The 21,200-nt window shown below is 44.3% G+C and overlaps 2 protein-coding genes across 12 annotated transcripts in view; one reads left to right on the top strand and one right to left on the bottom strand.

The window, feature by feature from the left end:
* WDFY3 (WD repeat and FYVE domain containing 3) overlaps positions 1-5,917 on the top strand; it is a 256,663-nt gene extending 250,746 nt beyond the window's left edge. For 10 of the 11 annotated variants that reach the window (XM_053255723.1, XM_053255717.1, XM_053255716.1 and 7 more), the window contains one exon: positions 2,004-5,917. In XM_053255723.1, the coding sequence (XP_053111698.1) occupies positions 2,004-2,124 (121 nt within the window). In that variant the 3' untranslated portion in view covers positions 2,125-5,917. The other variant, XM_053255722.1, reaches the window with a different exon arrangement.
* A 313-nt stretch (positions 5,918-6,230) lies between these two features.
* The window catches only part of CDS1 (CDP-diacylglycerol synthase 1), a 63,529-nt gene continuing 48,559 nt past the window's right edge, over positions 6,231-21,200 (bottom strand). Inside the window, exons 11-13 of the mRNA XM_053255727.1 lie at positions 19,707-19,826; positions 19,282-19,385; positions 6,231-10,018 (exon numbers count right to left, since the gene is read on the bottom strand). Of these exons, the coding sequence (XP_053111702.1) occupies positions 9,889-10,018; positions 19,282-19,385; positions 19,707-19,826 (354 nt within the window). The 3' untranslated portion in view covers positions 6,231-9,888. The remainder of the gene's footprint in view (positions 10,019-19,281; positions 19,386-19,706; positions 19,827-21,200) is intronic.

The raw sequence follows: 21,200 nt of genomic DNA, 5'->3' as shown, positions 1-21,200 counted from the left end.
GCCTTTTTGCAGATGCGATTCCATATATTAACTACTATGTTGCTACTTTATGCATTCCTGCCCTTTAAACTTAGAAATAGATTTATGAGGCTGTTTTCACGAGCACCAAGACCGGGCTAGGGGCACCTCAGTGGCAAATCTGGCTGGGGAGCCTGCCTCTTTAATGAGGTTAAGGGAGCGAGCTCTCCCTTAACCGTGCTCTCCTGACTATGTTTCACCTCTGGCTGCTTTCACACACTGATGGGCACCTGCCCGTCACTGGGGGTATCCCCACAATGCTCCGCACACTTGCGCAGCGCATTGTGGGATTTCCAGGGGCCTTTGCACCTCTGCGCTGCAGGCACACAGTGCTACTTGTCTGGGAGCGCATTTCTCACATCCAACTGGAGAACCCAGTTGTCTGGGGAGAAGGTAAGTTTACCAAGCCTTTCGCCCACCCATCCACCGGCCCGCTTGCCCAGTTGTGAGAATGACCTCCGTGGAGAATTGGTGTGTGGAAATTTCCTTTCCTGACTCAGGTCAGTCAATGAATAAACTGGCTGAACCAGTTTTAAGCAGCTCTTAGCAGCCTTCTCAGTCAGCTAGCTCAGAAATGACTCCTATCAGCGATGAGTCTTTTCCGCAGCGTGATCAGAGAAGCTGCCTACAAACAATTAAAAATCCTTAACTTTCAAATCCCAGAAAGCTAAGAAAAAGATTCTGGTCAACCCAAACGTTCTGGTAGTTTACTGCTGCCACCAGATCTCTCCTACAGGCTACTCTGAATGGGCAGTGGAGTGATCAAAGATCCCCATTCGCCTTTTCCTCCTTACTAACAAGCAATTGTATAAATCCAATTGTTTCTCCAGGCGTCTGCCTGCATGTGGTGTTAATTGTTAATTTGGCCAAGCTCTAATTGAGATGTGTTTTGCACCAGAGAAATCCTCCTTATGGCCCCTTTTCTCCTGCTGGGTTAATCAATTCTATAAAGCTTGTAAAAAGTAAAGAACAGAGAGGGGGGAGGCTTTTTATTAATATTACTACAGACTAGTTCCATATGAGGCTTTTGGCTTTTTAGATATTCTTAAAAATGTTTAACATGGTAACAAGAATGCTTCAATATGTCTTGCTGGTTCTAAGGTGGCACACTTTTAAATCTTAGTTACTTAGTTGAAAATAACAGATATTTAGGAAAATGCAAAGCACACATACAAAGAAATATAAATTCCTGACGTGAAGTCTGATTAAACACTCTTTTCCTAGACTAAATACCTGAAACCAAAAACCCTGGCTTCCATCCCTTGAACTCACCAAACTCCTGATGAGAATCAAGTCTCCTGCAATCCTGTCTTACAAGGATCTACAGTCATCCTCCTGCAGCAAAACTCCCTTGCTGCATGTCCTCCTCCATGCTCCCAGCACAGACTTCCTTTCTTCTACCCAGAATTCCCCATGCAGCTCTCAAGTCCCTCCCGCCTGGTCGACTGATTGTTTGAGCCCTGAAGTTCACCAGCCTGTAAACTCTTTAGAGGTTGGGGGGACTGGTCACTACAACCTCTATATTTACTTAACCACCTTCTAAATTTTTAATTTTAGGTCTAGTCTAACTCTATATATTACTGCAGATAGGTATTTTAGGTTATTATTTTTAAATTGTATTATATTAAGCCCCCCCCTTTTCTGTTACGTTATGTTTCTTTTATATTTTATGGGTAAAATAACATTTTTTTAATGTTACGTTACGTTTTGACCAGTAATCACAACAATAAATTTACTTACAAAATATGAACCCCTCATAAGTTTCATGTTGTATCAAAGCATAAAACTTAAGTTTTTGTTTGTAGGTAGCAGCAAAATGACCACTTGGCTGCCCTTCTTTCGCAATTGGTATAATAGTTTGAGCACTGCTGCTTTGGTAGTTCTGTGTGAAGTGGTAGAAGAGAACACAAGTCCCCTTCATCTGAGCAAGCAAGTACGTGCAGCAAGGGCAACGGCAGCTCACCGTCTTGCTTTCCTCTTCTCAGGTGCAGTCGCTTTCAGTCTGAAATCAAGCGTTTGAAAATCTCCTCCCCAGTGCGGGTTTGCCAGAACTGTTACTACAATCTGCAACATGAGCGAGGCCCTGAGGAGGGCTCCTGGAATTGACGAACAATCCAGACTCAAGACTTGGCCCTGCAGGGTGCACAAGAACTCTGTGAATTCTTTACAGGGATGTGCAGTACATTCAGAGGGGGCTGGAACGCTCGCCCTTGACGCTTCATTTTTGTACTGTGCAAAAAAGCACTGAAAGGAAAAGGGATCATTAATTCCGCATGTACATTTGCAGATCTGGAGCTGGAAATAGTCACATGGCCAGCGAGCATTGGGCCGGAGACTGCAGTCGAATTCTCAAGACCCAGCCTTCCCCGCAAACACGGCTGAGAGGAAACTTCATCCTTGACCATAGTTTCCTCTGTCTTGGTTTTGTAGAGCTAGTCACCTTATTTGTGTTGCGGAAAGGAGGCGGCTTTTTAAAAGATAGTTATACATCTGCCTTCTTCGCAAGCGAACTGTGGATATTGTAAATAGATATAATGGCCTTTTTATCTAAATATGAACTTAACTGCCTGTTACAGGGGACTTTAGACCAACCACTATACCTTGTGTCTCATCTTGAGCTCATCTATCAACTTAAATATGAATGTGTGTTGTTGTTTTTTTAAAGTATCAAGAGGCATTATCTGTATTTTTTCCCCTTTACAACCCAGGCTGCATGTTTGTTCTTTCAGTTATTTGCATTATCTTAACTTATACCAGCCTATTTAGAGAGAAATTTTGAAAAGGGGAGAAAAACCCATTTCTTAGGGGCAATAGGACTTGGAATATTTTATTCTAAACAGTAAGGTAACAAGGACCCTCTTTCTTTGCATATTTTTTAAAAAACTGAAGCTACTTAGCACCTCTGCCCTCATATTTAATAAGGTCTTTTTTAATACACAGTGGATCTGCTGTTCTGTTCATTCCATAGCAGTGATGAGCTGATCCAGGTATTGCAAAAGTCAGCAGATACTTCCGATTGCAGTAAATGCCTTGCATGCAACTCCGGTATAATTTTTCTCTCCTGAAACAGAAAACGGACCATTGTTTTTCTCTTAAGTATTGTCTGCAGAACTGACTTGGAATCTTTGCTCTTATAACTGGATAATGCTAATAGTGGGCCTGATCCATTGGGGGTTTCTCCTACTCAGGCCCCTTTGAAGGGAATGCAAATTGCACAAGAATGATTGCCCACATTTCATTCACTTTTGTGGGGCTTGCTCATTCCTCTTGGGTTGTGCTGTGTTGCATCCACTTTTTAGACTGCCTTCATTATTCATTATTGCACCATCAGCTTTGGGGAAGGTTCAGCGTTCACTGAAGAAAGATTTATCTTTCAAGCTGTTTTAAGATTTAACAAAAAATCAGTTTCTTCTTTTACTTTTCACTTTTCACACTCCCCCCGCCCCCGCCAGTATAAGAGATGCACTTGACCCTAGAGATGGGGAATTCACAGAGCAGATCCAACTCATTGACGTCCTCTCTTAAGAAGTTTTGGAAAGTGATTGCTTATTTTTCAATGGAATGTGTATATATTTTGTAAATGGCTGTGAGATGAATTGGTCTTGAGAGTTAGGGATACTCATAAAATTGTTCCACTGCTTTTTTTAACAGTGGAATAGAGCGGCTACAAATAACCACAAAAACCATGGCACCCAATGAAGTGAAACAGAATGTGGCACAACCCTGAGGCAAAATGACCTAAATTCTAATTTGTACTTCAGGAGAAGAAGCAGCATCCTTTACCGTTGATCTGAGTAATTTGCACAGAAAAAAAGGGAAGCTCCCACCTCTGCCTACTCTTGATCCATTTCCTTTTTGCAGTCAATAAAGCTCACTGACATTTTGTCCCCTCAAACATCCCTGGTGAGATTTATGCACTGATTAAGGTGGTTATATATTTTGAAAATGTATTCTTTTTAACAGCTGTGCTGGACTGCAATTAATAAGTAATAGGCCTGGTATGTGTATTTTAGGTCTCCAAGGGAGTCATTCCACATAAGGACACATGCAACTTTATTTAAGATTACTTCATCCACTTTTGGGTACCACTGGCCCTGCTCCAAGTGACTGCCTTGCATTTTGATACCTGCAAGGAAACTCAGCCCTGTAGAGTCCACCAAGAGCTCTAGCTAGCCTAAAGTGGCTGGGAGGTCCCATTGTTTACTGAGCAGTTTATTTAGGAAACTAAGTAGTCTTAAGCTTAAACAATGTGCTTAAATGGTTTATAGATCTCTCCCTAATAGCACGTTTTCAAATGGCAAATTTTAATGTCTTGTAAACATTCACTATTTGAAATTCTCTGAAAGCACCTTTACTCCACTGCATTTTTATTTCTCCAAATAAATACTTGACATGATTTAGCTTGGAAATCTGCCTCTCTAGCTTGAGAATATTCCCCCCCACACACCATTAATTATTTCAAATGAAATTCAAAGCACTGGATGGCACAAACATAACAGTACAGCTAATGCTGGGTCATTAGAAGACAGCAGGATGTGTATTGACGTTTACTATGCTTCTCTCCCCGTCTCTCTCTCTCTCTCTCTCTCTGTTTGATTTTATAGACATGTTGTACCAGTGTTATTCTACACTTTTTACATTTGGCTCTCTTCTCGGCTAGAAGGTAGCTTTTCTCCTGTGTGGATGATTGTGTTAAACTTGTGCATAGGTGTACTGAAAGTTCAGTGGAAATTCAGCGCCTCAGCTGCTTGGCTGGGGCTAAGTTCTTCCAGAACTCATTTGTGTATCCAGAGGGGTTGAATACAGAAGCCAGCTGCTGGTGAGGGGAAGGTGGTGGTTCCGCTGCCTCAAGAATGCTGCTGCATAGCCTCCCAACGCCACTTGCCTGAAAACTCCCAGACTCCACCAGAATTAGAGGACACTGAGCAACACACGTTCTTGGTGCAGTTGAGCCTTGACAGGTCCCTGGCAGCTACTGTTAGAGAACGTAAACCACTTTCTCTTTTGTAAGCCCACAGACGCTCCTCACTGTGTTCTGGACTAGTCAGACGGCTTCTCAGTTGGGGGTAGGGGCAATCTCATAGCATGCCCTCAGTGGCTTTGTTTCTCCAGATAGCAACCTGAGTTCTTTCCTCCAAACTTATTGAGCTAGAAGCAGCCTACTAGCCCATTGCACTGTCAAATAGCTCCCACCTCTTCTCCTGCCTCGTTCTTCAGTATATTTCTTTCCTAATGCATCCATGTGCTCTACCTTTTGTTTGTCTGTAATGTGTGGCTGTAGTGTCCATGCTTATGAAGGTGAGAGTGGCTGCCTCGGTCCTTCATCAGTCCAATAGCAAAAACACTTTAGAGACATTATTTTGCACTTTCTTATATATAAAATCAGTAGAAACTTATTTTTTGCTTTGTATCATTTAAAGACTCCTTTTTGTTTTGGTAAATGAACTGTGTATAAAAAATATTTATGCAGTTAAAACTGTTTTTAGAAAATATTTTTAATTTCGGCAAGTTTGGTTACTTGTTGCATGACTTAACACAACTGACTTTTTGTGTCAGTACAATGTATATTTTTTTGTCCTGTTATTAACTTGTAAGCCCTAGGTAAATGGCCATTTATTTGTACAGCAACAGGAGTAAATTGAAGATAACTGGCTATGACTGGAGGGGTGGAATTTTGTACTATATTGCGGAATCCAATATCTGTTTTTTTGGTGGTCATGTAAAAGGCCTGAAGAATTACTATCTAGTGTGCAATCTGTGATATCTGAATGTTTATTGTATATTTGTCTCCAATGCAAAAAGGTAGAGTAACACAACTACAATACATGATTAAATGCAATAGTTCAGGTACTTACTTTTTGTTTTCATTTCAAATAAATACTTGCTATTTGCCACCAAATTATTCTGTGCATCTTTTTGTAAAACTTTTAAGTAAATGGTTTTCAGCAGTTGGTGACTCGGTCAGGGCCGGGTGTGCTCAAAACATGCTGTGCCTAGACAATCCACATGGGGCAAAAATACACCCAGAGCAGGGGCTTTTGACTTATTTGTGGGCAACTACCAACCACACTGCAGGGCCAGCTATTTTGAAATCCGTCTGCCTTTTAATGCAGCACAGTTAACATCAAGTAGTAAACTGAAAGAACAGAAGATATGGTACACCTGAGTCTCCCCCTGCCAAAAAACTGTTCACAGTGAAGAAAGTCAAGCTATTAAGATTTTGATTAGAGCTTTATTATTCCCACCCAGCTCCAGGGAACGGTCAACTGACACATACAATTAAATGCGCAACATTTACAGTATATACAGAGTTTCTACAATTTTGCTACACAAGGCAGTAGTGTGTTGCCCAAGAGAAGTGCAAATTAAAGGAAGTTATGGGGGTGGTGAAGGGGTGTGTTTGCTTTTTTGTTTTTGATGAGCTGAAAGAAAGTGAAACTAGACTGCTTAAATGATTTTTCTGGCATGTAATGAAACATGCATATAACTGAGCTGGCCATTTAGTTAAATGCTAATTCAATGCGACCTCTCCATCTTTCCTGAACAAAGATAAAGATAAAGAATGCTACCCCAGGTGTAGTTCACCAGCCACAAATCCCATACAACCTTCAACAGTTGAAATCAAGCTTGTGTGACAAAAGCTCAACGTGATAAATAGTTTTAGTCTTGGCACTGCTTCAGATTGTGACTACCACAAGGTCCAAAGGGATTTTCTGAATGCCTGCAGTGTGTATTGTCAATTTCTTGGAATATTCTTAGACTGTCACTGAAAGCAACCTGAGAATCCTCTAATAGTATTCTGTATATCAAAAGCACAGATTCAGAAATAGTAAGAACGCATCCAAAATTACCATGAGGCATTCCACTTTTAATGAGTAGCAATATTTTACAGTGGTGTCCCTTAACAGTGCAAACAGAGCTAACAGTGTCAGCTCTTCTCCTGCATTCAATGGCTTACATATAATCTTATTTCAATACAAATGTTATAAAAATTACACCAAAAGTTACAAGTTTACATTAAAATTAAGCTTTACATTTTTGTATGATTTGAGCTCAGGACAGAATAAGTAAAGAATATTTTATAACAAAAATATGCATTCGTCTTAAGTTTCAAAGGCCTATAAGTGACTACTTACTTCAGTGCAAACGTTCCTACTGATGCTTTTTAAAATCGAACCAGACAGCAGCACCCTTCAGTTGGCTTGTCCATTTATCCAGTTTTCAGTTTTGTGTTCTGTTTTTCCAGTCTGAACAGCCATGCTCATGAGGCCTTTGTTTAGCTTGAAAGTTAACATTTTTACTGTTCAACCACAGATGGGAGACTAGTGGTGATAACAGTATTTCAAAACAGTACTATCATTCAGCTGTGATCTGGCACCACTCAAGGCAAAAAGGAAACTATAATTTGAAAGCAGAAAAACATCCCCTCACCCTTTTTAACCACATAAATTTCAAAAGGAATCTAAATTATTTTTGTTTCCCCCACTGATTGCAAACATCATTGCATAGTGCTGGTGGGATCCCTACAGAAATGAGTAATCTGCAGGAATCCAATATGTGCTGGACCTCACAGCAAGGAAGCTTTCTGCAACTTCCCGGGGGGAGGGTAGCTGCAAGGTCTGTTGTGCAATTTCTTCAGAGATGCCTGTTCCATATTGATAGCACTGTATGTCAAATACATGTTATTCTGTGGTGCCAAATTAGGCACAAAATCCAGGCTGACACATTCTGGTTTTATTAAACAGTAGGGCTGTTTCAAGCACCCTACCCACAGCTTCAGAAGCTGGGCACATGCCTGATTTGCAGTTGTGTGGGAGGCTGACACGGCCTTTTCCTACTCAGCACTTGTAGCCAGTGTAAGAGGCAACAACATCAGAGCCTGTGCCCATCTCCCACCCAGCGTTTAACTCACAATCCTGAAAATTGTGCACAGCTCCCAAAGCTGAGGAGGACACTTGTCCCACCTAGTTAACAGTTGTGAAAACAGCCCTCATATGTCCTCCCTGCCACCGCCAGTAATGGCAGAAGCTGCATGCCACAGGATAACCCACACTATGCCGCCTTCCCACACCCTGAGGGACAGGATTTTGGCTTGAAAGAGTCACAGCTACATGATCTGTCTTGTGTGGTCACTGGGGCAGCAGGGGAAGGACAAATTTGCTTCCACATTGCCAAGGCAATGGGGGAGGGAGTCCTTGGTGGTTTGTATTAGTGATGCACAGCCCTCTTTGGAATGACTTCATCGGTTCTGATGGAATTAACCTGAAGTATACAGGTTACAGCATTATCGGCAGCTGCACTACTGTAATTGCAGAGTCCTGCAAGAGAACATACAACAAGCTCTGGCACTACAATGATGTAAACAGACTCCATCCCTGAAGAAGTCGGAGGTTAATAATATACATCTAGGTTTTGCTACATGGTTTAGTCTGGCAAGGCTAGAACTGTTGTCTTCGCTCAAAGCAAAAAAGCTCACACGTTCAGTTCACAGGGTGAAAGCTTATAGAAAGGTCTTCTGCACAAGCCTCATGACAGGGGACAGAAACCATGCAACGGATGGGTTCTCCTGTATGTTTCCCCTCCATGTCAAGGAGGCTTGCCTAGGAAAAAAACATTCCCAAGAACTGCACCCTGAACACTTCAACTCCAATTTACAGTCACTATTGTGCCAAATTTTCGGCATTAATGTGCTTTATTTTTGCTTTTTTAAATAGCTTTGTTTTGGTTTATGACATGATAAAAAGAACTCACATAAAAGCAACAAGAAAGTAATTCATGCCATGAATGTTAGTGTCACTGTTCATGCAGAGCTCCCTAAGCAACCTCTAGCCGCGCTGCAGTAAGTGTTCCCAGTTACAGTATTAAGTGTTCCCTTTACAGTATTAGCCACATGCCCCCTTCGGCTTGAACTGGTTGTGGAAGCACTAGATTCATCTTGCAACTTCAAATTCTGACTAGCCAACTGGTCACACTGGACCAGGCCATCTGCCTTCATGGGAAGTTATCTAAATATTGCCGAATTTGCACTTCTATTGCACTTATTATAAAGGAGGGGGGAGGAGTTTTCATTTTCAACAGCCAAGCACCGAGGCACAAGTTAGCACAATCCAGAGAGCCACCAATCTCTGGAGTCCAAAAGGTTCCAAAATGAGTTTGCTGGTCAAGAAAAGGCCTGCAACTGAAAGGGGTCTCAGTGCTTCAACTGGTCTTTAGGATCCCACCAGAAAGACCCTGAACCCCTTCCCAGAGGCATTTCCCTCTTTATAAGAGCCCAAAGATTTCCTGATTGCCCCTTCCCCAGGATTTTAAACAAGGCAAAAACCTGAGAAACCATTGGGGATTTCCTCATTTCAGGTAGCCTTTCCTATTTTCTAGAAGTAATATAGAATAAAACTGCATCTATCACCATTTGGTTAACGTTTAGGCATACACAGTCATCTAAAATTATTATGGATACAACACGGTACTAAGAAGTATCATTATCTGAGCTGGAGTCATTAACAACATTGCACTAAAATGAGTTTTTATAAATAACTGCACGCTCCCTAGCATCCCTTTAACTTTTACTCTCCAAAGGGAACATGTGCATAATATTTAAAAATGGATAGTTGCTTTAAAAACCCAAAGCTTACAAAGCTGGGGGGAAAGGGAGACCTCTCATTCCTTCAACCCAAGAAACTGAGACACAGCAAACACATGCAGTTATTCAGAAGGAACTTAAATCTTGCCATGGCCTCTTGAGTATTCACAGTAATTTCAGTAAACACATTCATCTCTTCAGATGCACAGACCAGCTTCAGTCCAACATGTGTTGCTCTGACAAGCAAAATCTGCTTTTCCAGCTGTGCTTTTCTTGGTAGTCCGGTCCTCCTATGGCTTCAGTGACGGCTGAAGGATCCCTTTTTCAATGAGGTGAGCCTTTAGAGCTTTGTAGACATTTAACTGCTGCTCTGGTTGGAGAACCAACAGCTGCTTCAGTAGTTTGCTGGGATTGGGGCCTCTGGCAGTTATATTAAAGGAAACAATGTTTCAGTCAAGATTACAACACTTCCCTTTCCCTTGCTCCCATTTGGTCAACTGCTTGCTTTTGAGGAGTTCCCTAAACTGTACCTATTCCCAATAGGTAAGGCTGCAATTCTATACTCACTTACCCGAGACTAAGTGCCACTGAACTCAATAGGACTTGCTGAGTAGACTCACAGTGTACTGTAAAGCACTTAACTGGGAAATAAGCAGATGCCTTAATGAGGCAGCATAAATCTAACATGCATAACAAGCTCTACTCAGTACCCCTTGTCTTTCTGTTTTTCTTAACATCTGCCCAAACATTAATTACCAAGTGGGGCGGAGGGGGACGGGGGAGATTGTCAGTTAGTGCAATAATAGCTGGTTTTTCTTGCTTGACCTACCACTCACTAAAATAGGTTCTGCATGAGGAAACACAAGAAATCTATACTGGCTATTCTGCTGCCACAGCCCTGAGGTTCTATTAGTTCTGCACGCATGACCCCCTAACTCATCTACACCTCGGCCTCTGTGCCAGGACATCAAGGGAGGAGGTGGCCCTCTGTGACCCTGTGCTGCCCTCGGAGGTCTTGCACACCTCACAGGGCAGGCTACAGCACTCGGTAGTCTAGTAACACTTTCCACATCCTCCTGACATGCATCTAATGCACGTTTCTATGGGGTTAAGTTGTTCTTGGGGACAGTCTTTTCTGGCTCTTACTTTGCAACTTGGGGTTTGGGGTTTTTTGTTTGTTTTCTTTTGTGAGGGACTCTGTCAGAAGTGTTTTCAAAAATCGAGATGTATGGGGTCCAGTGGACCATTCTATTTACACATCCTGCTGACCTGCTCAAGAAATTCTAAGAGGCTGGTGAAGCAATAATTCCCTTTGCAGAAGCCATGCTGATTCTTTCACAGCAAGGCTTGAGCTTCTCTTTGCTTAACCATCTAACCTTAAAAGTGTTTCCTACTAATTTACATAGCACAGTAACTGAGTCTAATAACTAGCTGCGTTTCAATCCTATGTTCCAAGAAAGGAGACTGATTCTACCAGAAAGATCCTTAACACCTCAGAAGCATTTCCCTTTTAATCCTTTAAGGACTAAAGGATTAATAAATCATTAGAGGTAAGGTAGAGTGTGCCAAGTCGATTTCAACTCCTGGCGCCCACAGAGCCCTGTGGTTTTCTTTTGGTAGAATACAGGAGGGGTTGACCATTGCCTCCTTCCATGAAGTATGAGATGATGCCTTTCAGCATCTTCCTATGATGCTGCTGCCCAATATAGGTGTTTCTCATAGTCTGGGAAACATACCAGCGGGGATTCAAACTGGCAACATTCTGCTTGTTAGTCAAGCATTTCCTCGCAGCACCACTTAAGGTACTCTTGGCCAATGCGTATTAATATTGACTCTAATATTAAAAGTTAATAATTAACTCTTCCATCACTAATTAGATGATGAGGCATTTGGCTACCTTAAGAGAGTCACAGTTACTTCCACTGTTTACCCACGTTTCAATCAATTTCTACACTTTGACATTCAGAGCACTGGGCAGAAGCCACAGCACATCAAGGGCCTTCACAGCGCTTTGTGTGAAAAAAACAGGTTGCTTACCTGTAACTCTTGATCTGGAAGTGATCCGTTGTAGTCATAAGCAATGGGTTCTGCGCCTGCGCAGGGACCTCATGGCCTGACTGAATAGCTCCTCATGACGCCCCCCTCCATCTGCACGTGCTGTGCAAAGTTCGTTAAGATTGACGGTTGGGGCATCCTCTATTCAGTTTCTTATAGACCACCAGTTATGACGATCTTCCACGTCCACCATGCCATATCCAATGTCATGTCTACTGCTGTGGGGTCGGCACGGGCAGGCCTTATGACTACAACGGATCACTTCCAGATCAAGAGTTACAGGTAAGCAACCTATTTATCTGGATTGTGATCCGTTGTAATCATAAGCAATGGGTGATTAGCCAGTTTCCCTCTTGGAGGTGGGTGCAGTAGACAGCTTAAGGCAACACCCTTTTCAGATCATTCCTTCCAAAGTTTGCTTCCCTGGCCATTCGCAGATCTATTGCATAATGCTTAATGAATGGCTGCTGAGAAGACCATGTCGCCACCATGCAGATATCTGCCATTTTGATGCCCAAAATGTGGGCTGCCAAAGTCATGAATGCTCTGGTGGAGTATGCACGTACAGTCTTTGGTGGTGGCACGCCTTGGCGTTGATATGCCATGTAAATCAACTTTACTAGCCAATGCGCCAGCCGCTGGCAGGAAATTAGGCGACCCTTACCCTTCCCTTTGTAAGCCACAAACAGCTTCCATGTTTTCCTGAAAGCCAGAGTCCTCTGCAAGTAAAAGAGAAGGACCCTTCAAACGTCCAACGAGTGCAATGACACCTCCAGGGATGACTTGGGGTCCTGGAAAAAGGCTGGCAATATTATTTCCTGGTTTAGATGAAAATCCGATATAATCTTAGGCCTGAAACGTGGATCAAACCTCATAACTACTTTATGAGGATAGAACTGTGTATATGGCGCATCTATGTGGAGAGCCGTTGACTCACTAACACGCTTCACTGAAAAAAAGGCCGCTTTTAAGATGAGTAAGCACATCGGAACTGTAGCTAACGGCTCAAAGGACTGTTCCATTAAAGCCACCAGAACCAATGACAAGCTCCACTGTTCAATCGGTTTCCTAACTGGCGGATACAAATTGCCAAGGCCTTTCATAAAGCGTTTACAATCAAAGTGGGAGAAAACGGTAGTGCCACCCCAGCCTCCATGTTTAGAGGATATTGCCGCCAAATGGACCTTGACTGAAACATTAGCAAGGCCCTTCAACTTTAGCATGGTGAGGTCCAAGAGAACTTGCTGCACCGTGGCTCGCAACGGCCAATACTCTTTGCCACACATATAAGACACAAAACATTTCCACTTCCTGGCATAATTTTGCCTAGTTGAGAAACATCTGTTGTTTAATAGTATGTCTTTAAAAACCCCATTTTCCATGCTGTCATCCGAAGGGTCTGGATTTCATGATGCAGTACGTGGCCTCACCTCCTTTGCAGCAGATCTGGCGCCAGTGGAAAACTGTGGAAGTGGCCTCTGGACAGCTGTAGGAGTGGGGCAAACCACGGTTGGCATGGCCACCATGGCGTCAGAAGAATACAGGTCGCCCTGTCTCTCAGAATTTGTGCTACCACTTGACCTATTACTGGGATTGGAGGAAAGAGATATAGGAGTCCGGTGCCCCAAGTATATTGGAACACATGCCCTAGGGATCAGCAACCTATGCCCACACGTGAGCAGTAGTTGGCACACTTTTTGTTGGCAACCGTGGCAAACAAGTCTATTGATGGGACACCCCATATGTTGAATATCTTCATCAGGTAACAAGTCTTTATCTCCCACTCATGCCTTTGGTCGTGAAAAGAGACCCAACTGATGCTGTCTGCCAGCTGATTGTCTACACCGCTATTAGATAAATGGTATGAGCCACACACCATGTCTATATTTTCAGGGCTAGAGTACACAGTGACATGGACACTGTGCCCCCCTGTCGAGGTAGGCAATTGCCGACGTATTGTCTAGCCGTACTTGCACCACCGTCCCCCTGAGCATGGGCTCAAAGGCTCTGAGTGCCAGGTAAATGGCCAACAACTCTAAGTAATTGATGTGTCTCTGTGCCTGCTGCCATGTCCAATTCCCTTGTATGCAGTGGTTCCTGCAATGGGCACCCCAACCCTGCAGTGATGTATCTGTCGTCACCCATTGGGTTGGGGTCAATGGGGCAAATGGGACCCCCTGAGTCAGACTGCATTCTGTCAGCCACCAATGCAAGCTGTTCAGCACTGTTGGGGAATCTTCATTCGCAACCATTGGGAATCCATGTTGGGACGGAAGTTGTGCAAGTACCAACGTTGTAACGTTCGCATTAGTAGCCGTGTGTAGGGGACTGTCATGGTACAGGAGGCCATCAGCCCCAGTAGAGGTTGTATATGTCCCACAGGTTGTAATGGATTGCCTGCAAACCTCTGAATAAGGAGGCGCATTTGAAGGATGCATCCCTAAGATAAGTATGCTCTTTTGTGCTCTAGGTCAAGGACTGCACCAATGAAGTTCAATCGCTGCACCAGGTCGAGTTTCGATTTCTTCCCATTGATCCTGATTCCAAGGTCCTGCAGCAACTGTACTAATGTCTGTATCTGACCAACTAGCTGTTTGTCGTCGCTAACCAGGAGCCAATCGTTTAAGTATGGATAAACTATTATCTCCTGCATCCTGAGGTAGGCTATCACAACCGCCATCACCTTGGTGAACACTCGCGGTGCGGTTGAGAGACCGGAAGGAAGGACTGTATACTGGTATATCTGGTTTCCTACTGTGAATCTAAGATACCGGCAGTGATTCTCCTGAATGCCTACATGGAAATAGGCATGCTTTAGGTCCAATGTCACTCCCCATGTCACTTGTGTCAAAAAAGGCAGTATTGCTTGCAAGGTTGTCATCCGGAACTTCCTGTCCGAGATATAGTAATTGAGTCCTCTCAGGTCCATAATTGCCCTGATTCCTCCATCCCTCTTCGGGATCTGGAAGTAGCGGGAATAAAACCCCGATAGTCTGTTCTCCCACTGCACCGGAACAATTGCACTGTATCAGTGGCCTAAAGGCTACAATCAGAATCCTAAAGGGAAAAATGCCCGCCAGAACAAGGACAATTCCAAACAGTCCTTTTGACGGGATTGTTCACCCATTACACAAAACAGCTTGAACACGCACGACACTGCCATTTCAGCCAGAACACCAAACATTGGTTCTGTTCTTGCCAGGACCCCAAACATCGGTTCTGTAGTTGCCAGAAACAACATCAGACTGGCAAGCCATGCCCAAGCATGGCACAATATAACATCAGATCGTTGGGTCTTGCGAATTATACAGATGGGTTATGCAACAGAATTCAGAACTCTTCTACCGTTCTCAGGCATGAAGTTCACCAAGGCCACGTCGGAGCTCCAGGAAGAGGTGCGAGTATTACTGGGAAAAACAGGCAATTCAGTGGGCAAACAGGCTTACAGGATTGTATTCCCGATACTTCCAGATCTCGAAATGGGATGGAGTAATCAGAGTGCTCATGGATTTAAGGGAACTCAATTGCTATGTAACGGACAGGAAATTCAGAATGACAACCTTACAAGCAGTTCTGCCTTTCCTAGTTCAGATGGCGTGGGGGGATCTAAAGGATGCCTACTTTCATGTCGGCATCCAAGAGAACCATCGGCAGTATCTCAGGTCTACGGTGGGTTGACAGACACAACCGGCATTGCAGATAAGCGTCTGCTGGGACTGATGTCCTCCTGCTCCATGACAGTCCGGTACACACGGATGTGGATGAGGGCTTGCAACATTGGTACCTACACAACTTCCAGCCCAATGTAGACAGCCAGGATATGCGTCTACAAATTCCACCAAGTGTACTGAAGACCTAAAAGGTAAGTGTGAAAGGTAAGTGTCCTCTCCTTCCCGGACTCTGTGCAAACTCTCCAATCTCTTTGGAGTGGGGGCAGAGACCTGCAGGGCCTCCCAAGCTGCCTTAGCTGCTTTGCTAATGAGCATTGTTACCCTTGGGCTTTTGGTTGAACCCTTTAGATCTCTGAAAGGGTCTGTACTATTTCTATACTTCTCTTGATAGCGGAAGGGTTTCTGCGAGAATAAGAATGACCCTTCGACGTTCCCCCTGGAGTTGAGGACGGTGCCATAAAGGTATGCGCTGTGAACTTTGATTTCTTTAAGGATTCCATCGTGGAATCAGTATCATCATGGAATGCTCTCAATCCGGTCCCTCATATCCAGTTGCAAGGTTGATGAGCGTAGCCACGCATGATGACGCATGCATGACTCCATTTCCGCCAGATGTTTAAAGGCACTTAATTGTTGCCTTGTAATAGCAGTTGTCTTTTCATAAGTTTTATTGAACTTCCATTGGAAATCTTCCGGTGAGATGGATTTGGAGTCTTGCAAGAGAGTATCCCACAGGATGTGATTAAAGCGGGCCATGCATGCTGCATAGTTCGCTATTCTAATTGCCAAACTGGATGTAGAATAGATTTTCTGCCCCATCACATCAAGCTTCTGACCCTCTTTATCCCCAGGTGCTGTGTGCCGGCGGCCCCCATGAGATGTTGAAGCAGTCTATAACCAATGAATTGGGCACAGGGTGATGCAATAGGTAAGTGTTTTCCTCTTCGTGGATCCTGTATAAGCTCTCCAACCTCTTAGGAGTGGGAGCAGAGACCTGCATGGCTTCCCAAGCCAACCTGGCCGCCTTGCCAATAGCTGGTATCATAGTCACCGAGTGTGATATTCTGGACTTTGCCATCATATTGTACACCGGATCAGCATCCTCTGTATCAGGTGAGCTGAGATCTATCCCTAGTGCCTCTGCAATTTCCCTGATTAGGGCATGATATGCCTTTAACTCCTCGGTTGGAGATCTAGAGAGCCGAGGAGGCACATCCGACAGCGGACCAGACCTACGACTACCCACATCCAAATCCGAGACTTCCAATGCCTCATCCTCAGTAGAGTAGGTGTCAGGTGAGGAAGGCACCTCTGGAGGTGGAGGGCTAGACTTCTTCTTCCTCTTTCCTGCTGGTTTTTCCAGTGGCACTGAAACAGCCGGCTCCATTTATCTTTTGTCTCTGCACTGATTTTTATTTATTTATTGTTGCATTTATATACCTCCTTTTGTTAAAAGACAACCCCAAGGCAGTTTACAAAAGTTAAAACATACAATAAAAAGACAATAAAAATATTAAGCTAAAAAATATAAAAACAAACCAAATTTAAAATCTATAAAATACAAGCATAAAAACAATACAACAGGTAAAAACACACAGAAGCAGCAGTAAAAATGATTATGTAAAAGCCTGGATAAAAGGCCAAGTTTTAACAAGCTTTCTAAAAGCCATGATGGAGTCCGAGTCCAACCGATTGTGGCATCATTGGAAGTTGTTGCACTGGTTGAGCCACATGAAGCTGAAAGGTTTCGTGTTGGGCTTCTGGTTGTGCCGAATTGTGCTGTGGAGCAGACGGCACCTGTTGCGCCTTCCAACGCAGGTAATCAGCATAGTCACTAGGAAGTTGGTGGCAAAAGCCATAGGAATGTGTCGGTGTAAACTGTGAGGGCTGTGAATCTAAATGCTGTGATGAGGCAGCAGCAAGAGGACAGGGGCTCTGTACAGCAGAAAGAGCTGACACCCGTTGTATCCTCAGTGGTGACATGGAGGGTGTTTTCGGTGGCCGCATGGGCTCCTCATCCAGCTCCATGTCAAGCCCCGTGCTCAAGAATCCATGGAAAGTCGAACCCAATGGTGTACTAAAGGCTGAGTCCAACAACTCCTGTAAAGTTGACGAAGCTCCCAGTGCCTGGCTAGAATCCTCCATTTGGACTCTGATTCATGCCAGTATCTTAGGGGTACCTGGAGCCAAAGGGGATTGTTCTGGGGTTCTTGCTAGGGAGAGCAAATGGTAAGATCTCCCCAAGGTAGACCACTTCAATTTTGATACGGGCGGCGGTGTCAATGCCGCCGCTGCACTCGGCGGCGGCGGTGTCAATGCCGCCGCTGCACTCGGCGGCGTCGAAGCCTTGGTCAAAGCCGATGATGCCGGCATCGTAGCTGACTCATCCGAGTCGCCTTCAAATGCCTGCACTGCCGATGGAGATGGGGTGCATTTCTTCTTTGAAGGCACCACATTCTCCTCCGAGTCACTTCCGGATTCACGACAGCGCTTGCACTCTTCTATGTGCCTTCTTCGGCACTTCCTTGGGCTTCTTAAAGAGCCCCTCTCCAGCTTGCATTTGGTCAGCACTCACTGTTTTAGACTGCAGCTGTGCAGTTCTGGAAGCAACAGACCTAGCACTCGACATTGACTGAGCACTCGACACCGACGGTGAGTTCGGCTGCGGTGTCGGCGGGCGGAGTGCCTCACCATATAATGCCGCCCGAAGACGCAGTGCCCTGTTCTGTCTGGTCTGTTTCAAAAAGGAGCAACAGATTCTGCACGCAGCTGTGTTGTGCTCCTCCCCAAGGCACATTAAACAAGTATCATGAAGATCAGTCGATGGGAGTTTAGCACAGCACTTTACACAACGCTTGAAGGTCTTCTTCACTTCCATCACTGAGGTAAAATCCGGCAAGAGAAAATCGATCGAGGTTATTCCGTTCCATGGTCAAAAGCCTAATAGTCCGTAATAGTTAAACAAGCCAAATCGCAATCCAAAAGAAAGTCTGATATCCGAATCCAAGTCAAGTAAAGAACAGTTTGTTTAGTTTTTTTACCGAGGAGCTATAGTACGAGGTTTGAACGCTTAGGCAGTCAAAGAGAAACTGAGTAGAGGGCGCTCCAACTGTCAATCTTAATGAACTTTGCACAGCACGTGCAGATGGAGGGGGGCATCATGAGGACCATTTACAACAATTTAAAAACCCTGGAAGGCCAAACAGACTGGCTTTCAGGAGAGCCCTCAAAACCTATAATGAATTCATATTATGGATTTCTGCCAGAAGTGCATTCCACAGCCCAGGAGCAGCTATAGAGAAGGCCCACCTCTGAGTTGTCACCAGACAAACCAGTGGTAACTGGAGACGGAGCTCTTCAGATGACCTTAATGTGCAGTGGGGATCATACAGAAGAAGGTGCTCTCTAAGGTAACCTCGATCTAAGTCGTTCAGGGTAATAACCAGCACTTTGTATTTTGCCCAGAAACTTATTGGCAGCCAGTGCAGCTGTTTCAAAAGAGGCATACTATGGTCTCTCCAGGTTGCCCCAGAGACCAATCTGGCTGCAGCATTTTGAACTAACTGAAGTTTCTGAACTATGTACAAAGGCAGCCCCACGTAGAGCACATTGCAGTAGTCAAGCCTGGAGATTACCAGCTGGTGCACCACTGTTTTGAGGTCGTCCTCTTCAAGGAATGGAGCTGAAGCTGATAGAAAGCACTCCTGGCCATAGCCTCCACCTGAGATACCAGGGTGAGGCCTGAGTCCAGGAGTACTACCAAGCTCCATACCTGCTCCTTCCGGGGGGGCGTAACCCCATCCAGCACAGGAAGATCTAACTCATCCCTCGGATTCTGAACCCCTACAATGAGTACCTCGGTCTTGCTTGGATTCAGCTTCAATTTGTTATCCCTCATCCAGGAATGCGTGTAAATCTCTACAATTGATTTTTACATAGTTCTCCATGTGAACATACCTTATGAAACTTGTGATATAGACATGAACAAAAGTAGCCATCAAGTACTGACAGTCAAAGCGATCCATTATTCCACCATGGCCAGGAATAGTATCTGCAAAATCCTTTAGGAAAAAGTAAGAGGAAGCACCAGACAGTAAAGATTTAAATACATTTAAAACAATCCCTTTAAATTACTATTAGGATTGTCAAAGTTTCTTATCCTCCTTTCCTATCACTCAAATTTAGTTACAGCTGTAATGGTCAATCAACTGAAGGGGAATTAATCAGTTTTAAAATCTCCTCCCAAGTAGATTTTTAAAAAACAGTTACCTACAAAAAGTACACACACACACACACACACACACACACACACACACACACACACACAGACAGAGAGAGTATTGGTAAGCAGAGAAAACTCAGAAGCCCTAACTGGCACACACCTTAATTTTGAATGCTCTTTTGAATCCACTAGCAAAGAAACCTCCAAATGGTCCAATTAAGGATGCAAATGTTGACAAAGCAATGCTGTGCATCTGGAATGGGTACATGTTCACCGTTTCCTATTAGAAATAATTAAGAGCATTAGTTTCCCCTTGCAATTAAAATAAGAGAGCTCCCTTCCCCTTATGCTTAAAAGCTGCAAGCAAGAACAGGCAATTTACTCTGGTAATCAGATCAGTTCTACTTCTTCCTCAACACACAAGAAGTCAGCCAGTTACTAGTAACTGCAGAGGCTGGAGACACACAAAAAAGAGTTCACAGTCTTTCCCCAGGTATACAGAGATCAGCCTCTACTATCTAAGGGAGCACCTCCTCCCTGGTAGGAAGAAAGGGTCAGTCTTTGACCTCACCAGTGGAAGGAAGTCCCCATTTTCTCACACAGTCCTGTATTTGGGGCTTGAAGAAAGGTTTGGCCAGAACTTAGAGCTCCTTTTAGGTTCCTTTTTCTTCTATTTTGGCTTCTCTCTACCCTAGTTAAGGATTAGGAACGCGTTTTCCAAGTTTTAGGGCCTCCCACACCACTTGTCTTCCCTGGCAGACCAGGGCTGAGCAAGAAAGCAACATATCCAAGAGAGAAAACAAGGGTGGTGCTTGGCACTATCTCTTGGCTGAGGATTTGTGACTGGGAGAGCAGCACAGGCAGTTTGGCCTGACCTGCCTACTCCCACATAGTTGGAAGAGCACAAAGCAGGAGCCACCCAGATGGATCTGCTCCCCATCTCTTCCTCAATGACTGGGAAAGGGTTACAACTGGAGCTGTTACAGACGAGCTAGCTCAGCTACTTCCTCCCACACACGCACACATGGAGTAGGAAAGAACAGCCTGATAGCGAGTAGCCCTTCTCTCCCCACCCATCAACTGGGAATGGCATAAGGACTGCCACGACACAGCATTCGCCTTGCCTGGTGAAGGCAGGAGGCATGTTTGAGACCATAAAGACCCAACTGCACTGGCTACAATGGAGAAAACAGCTTCAGCCCAGGCTAGAGCAGCAATCATAATCGGAGCCACTTGGGGATAAGCAGAATTGCATATATGACTCCCAAATCCCTTGATCTAACCAGGCAACTGGTCATGCAACAATCCAAAAACAGCTGATGAAAAAATATTTATTCCAATGTTATCTCTCTCTCTCTCTCTCTCAAGGCTATGCCCAAATTCACCCAATGGAGAGGATGAGACAATCCGTAGCCAAGGGAGAAGACCTGATCCTCATAAGCACTGCCATAAATCCAGCACTTGCGGCCAAAGCTACTCTTGTAGCTACTCCAAGTACACACCCAGAAAATACTGCTCCTCATCTGGCAGCTCAGGTTCAGCTTCCCCATCATGTAGTTCTTTGAATTCTACCTCTCACTCCAGTAATAAAGCCAAATACCTGATAAGCATCAACGTTTAAAGTTTTCACAGCCAACTTTGCAGGCAGTCGCTT

Source organism: Hemicordylus capensis, chromosome 5, assembly GCF_027244095.1.
Source record: "Hemicordylus capensis ecotype Gifberg chromosome 5, rHemCap1.1.pri, whole genome shotgun sequence".
Classification (NCBI taxonomy): domain Eukaryota; kingdom Metazoa; phylum Chordata; class Lepidosauria; order Squamata; family Cordylidae; genus Hemicordylus; species Hemicordylus capensis.
The sequence above is the reverse complement of the archived record's forward strand: the minus strand, read 5'-3'. Positions and strand labels throughout refer to the sequence as shown.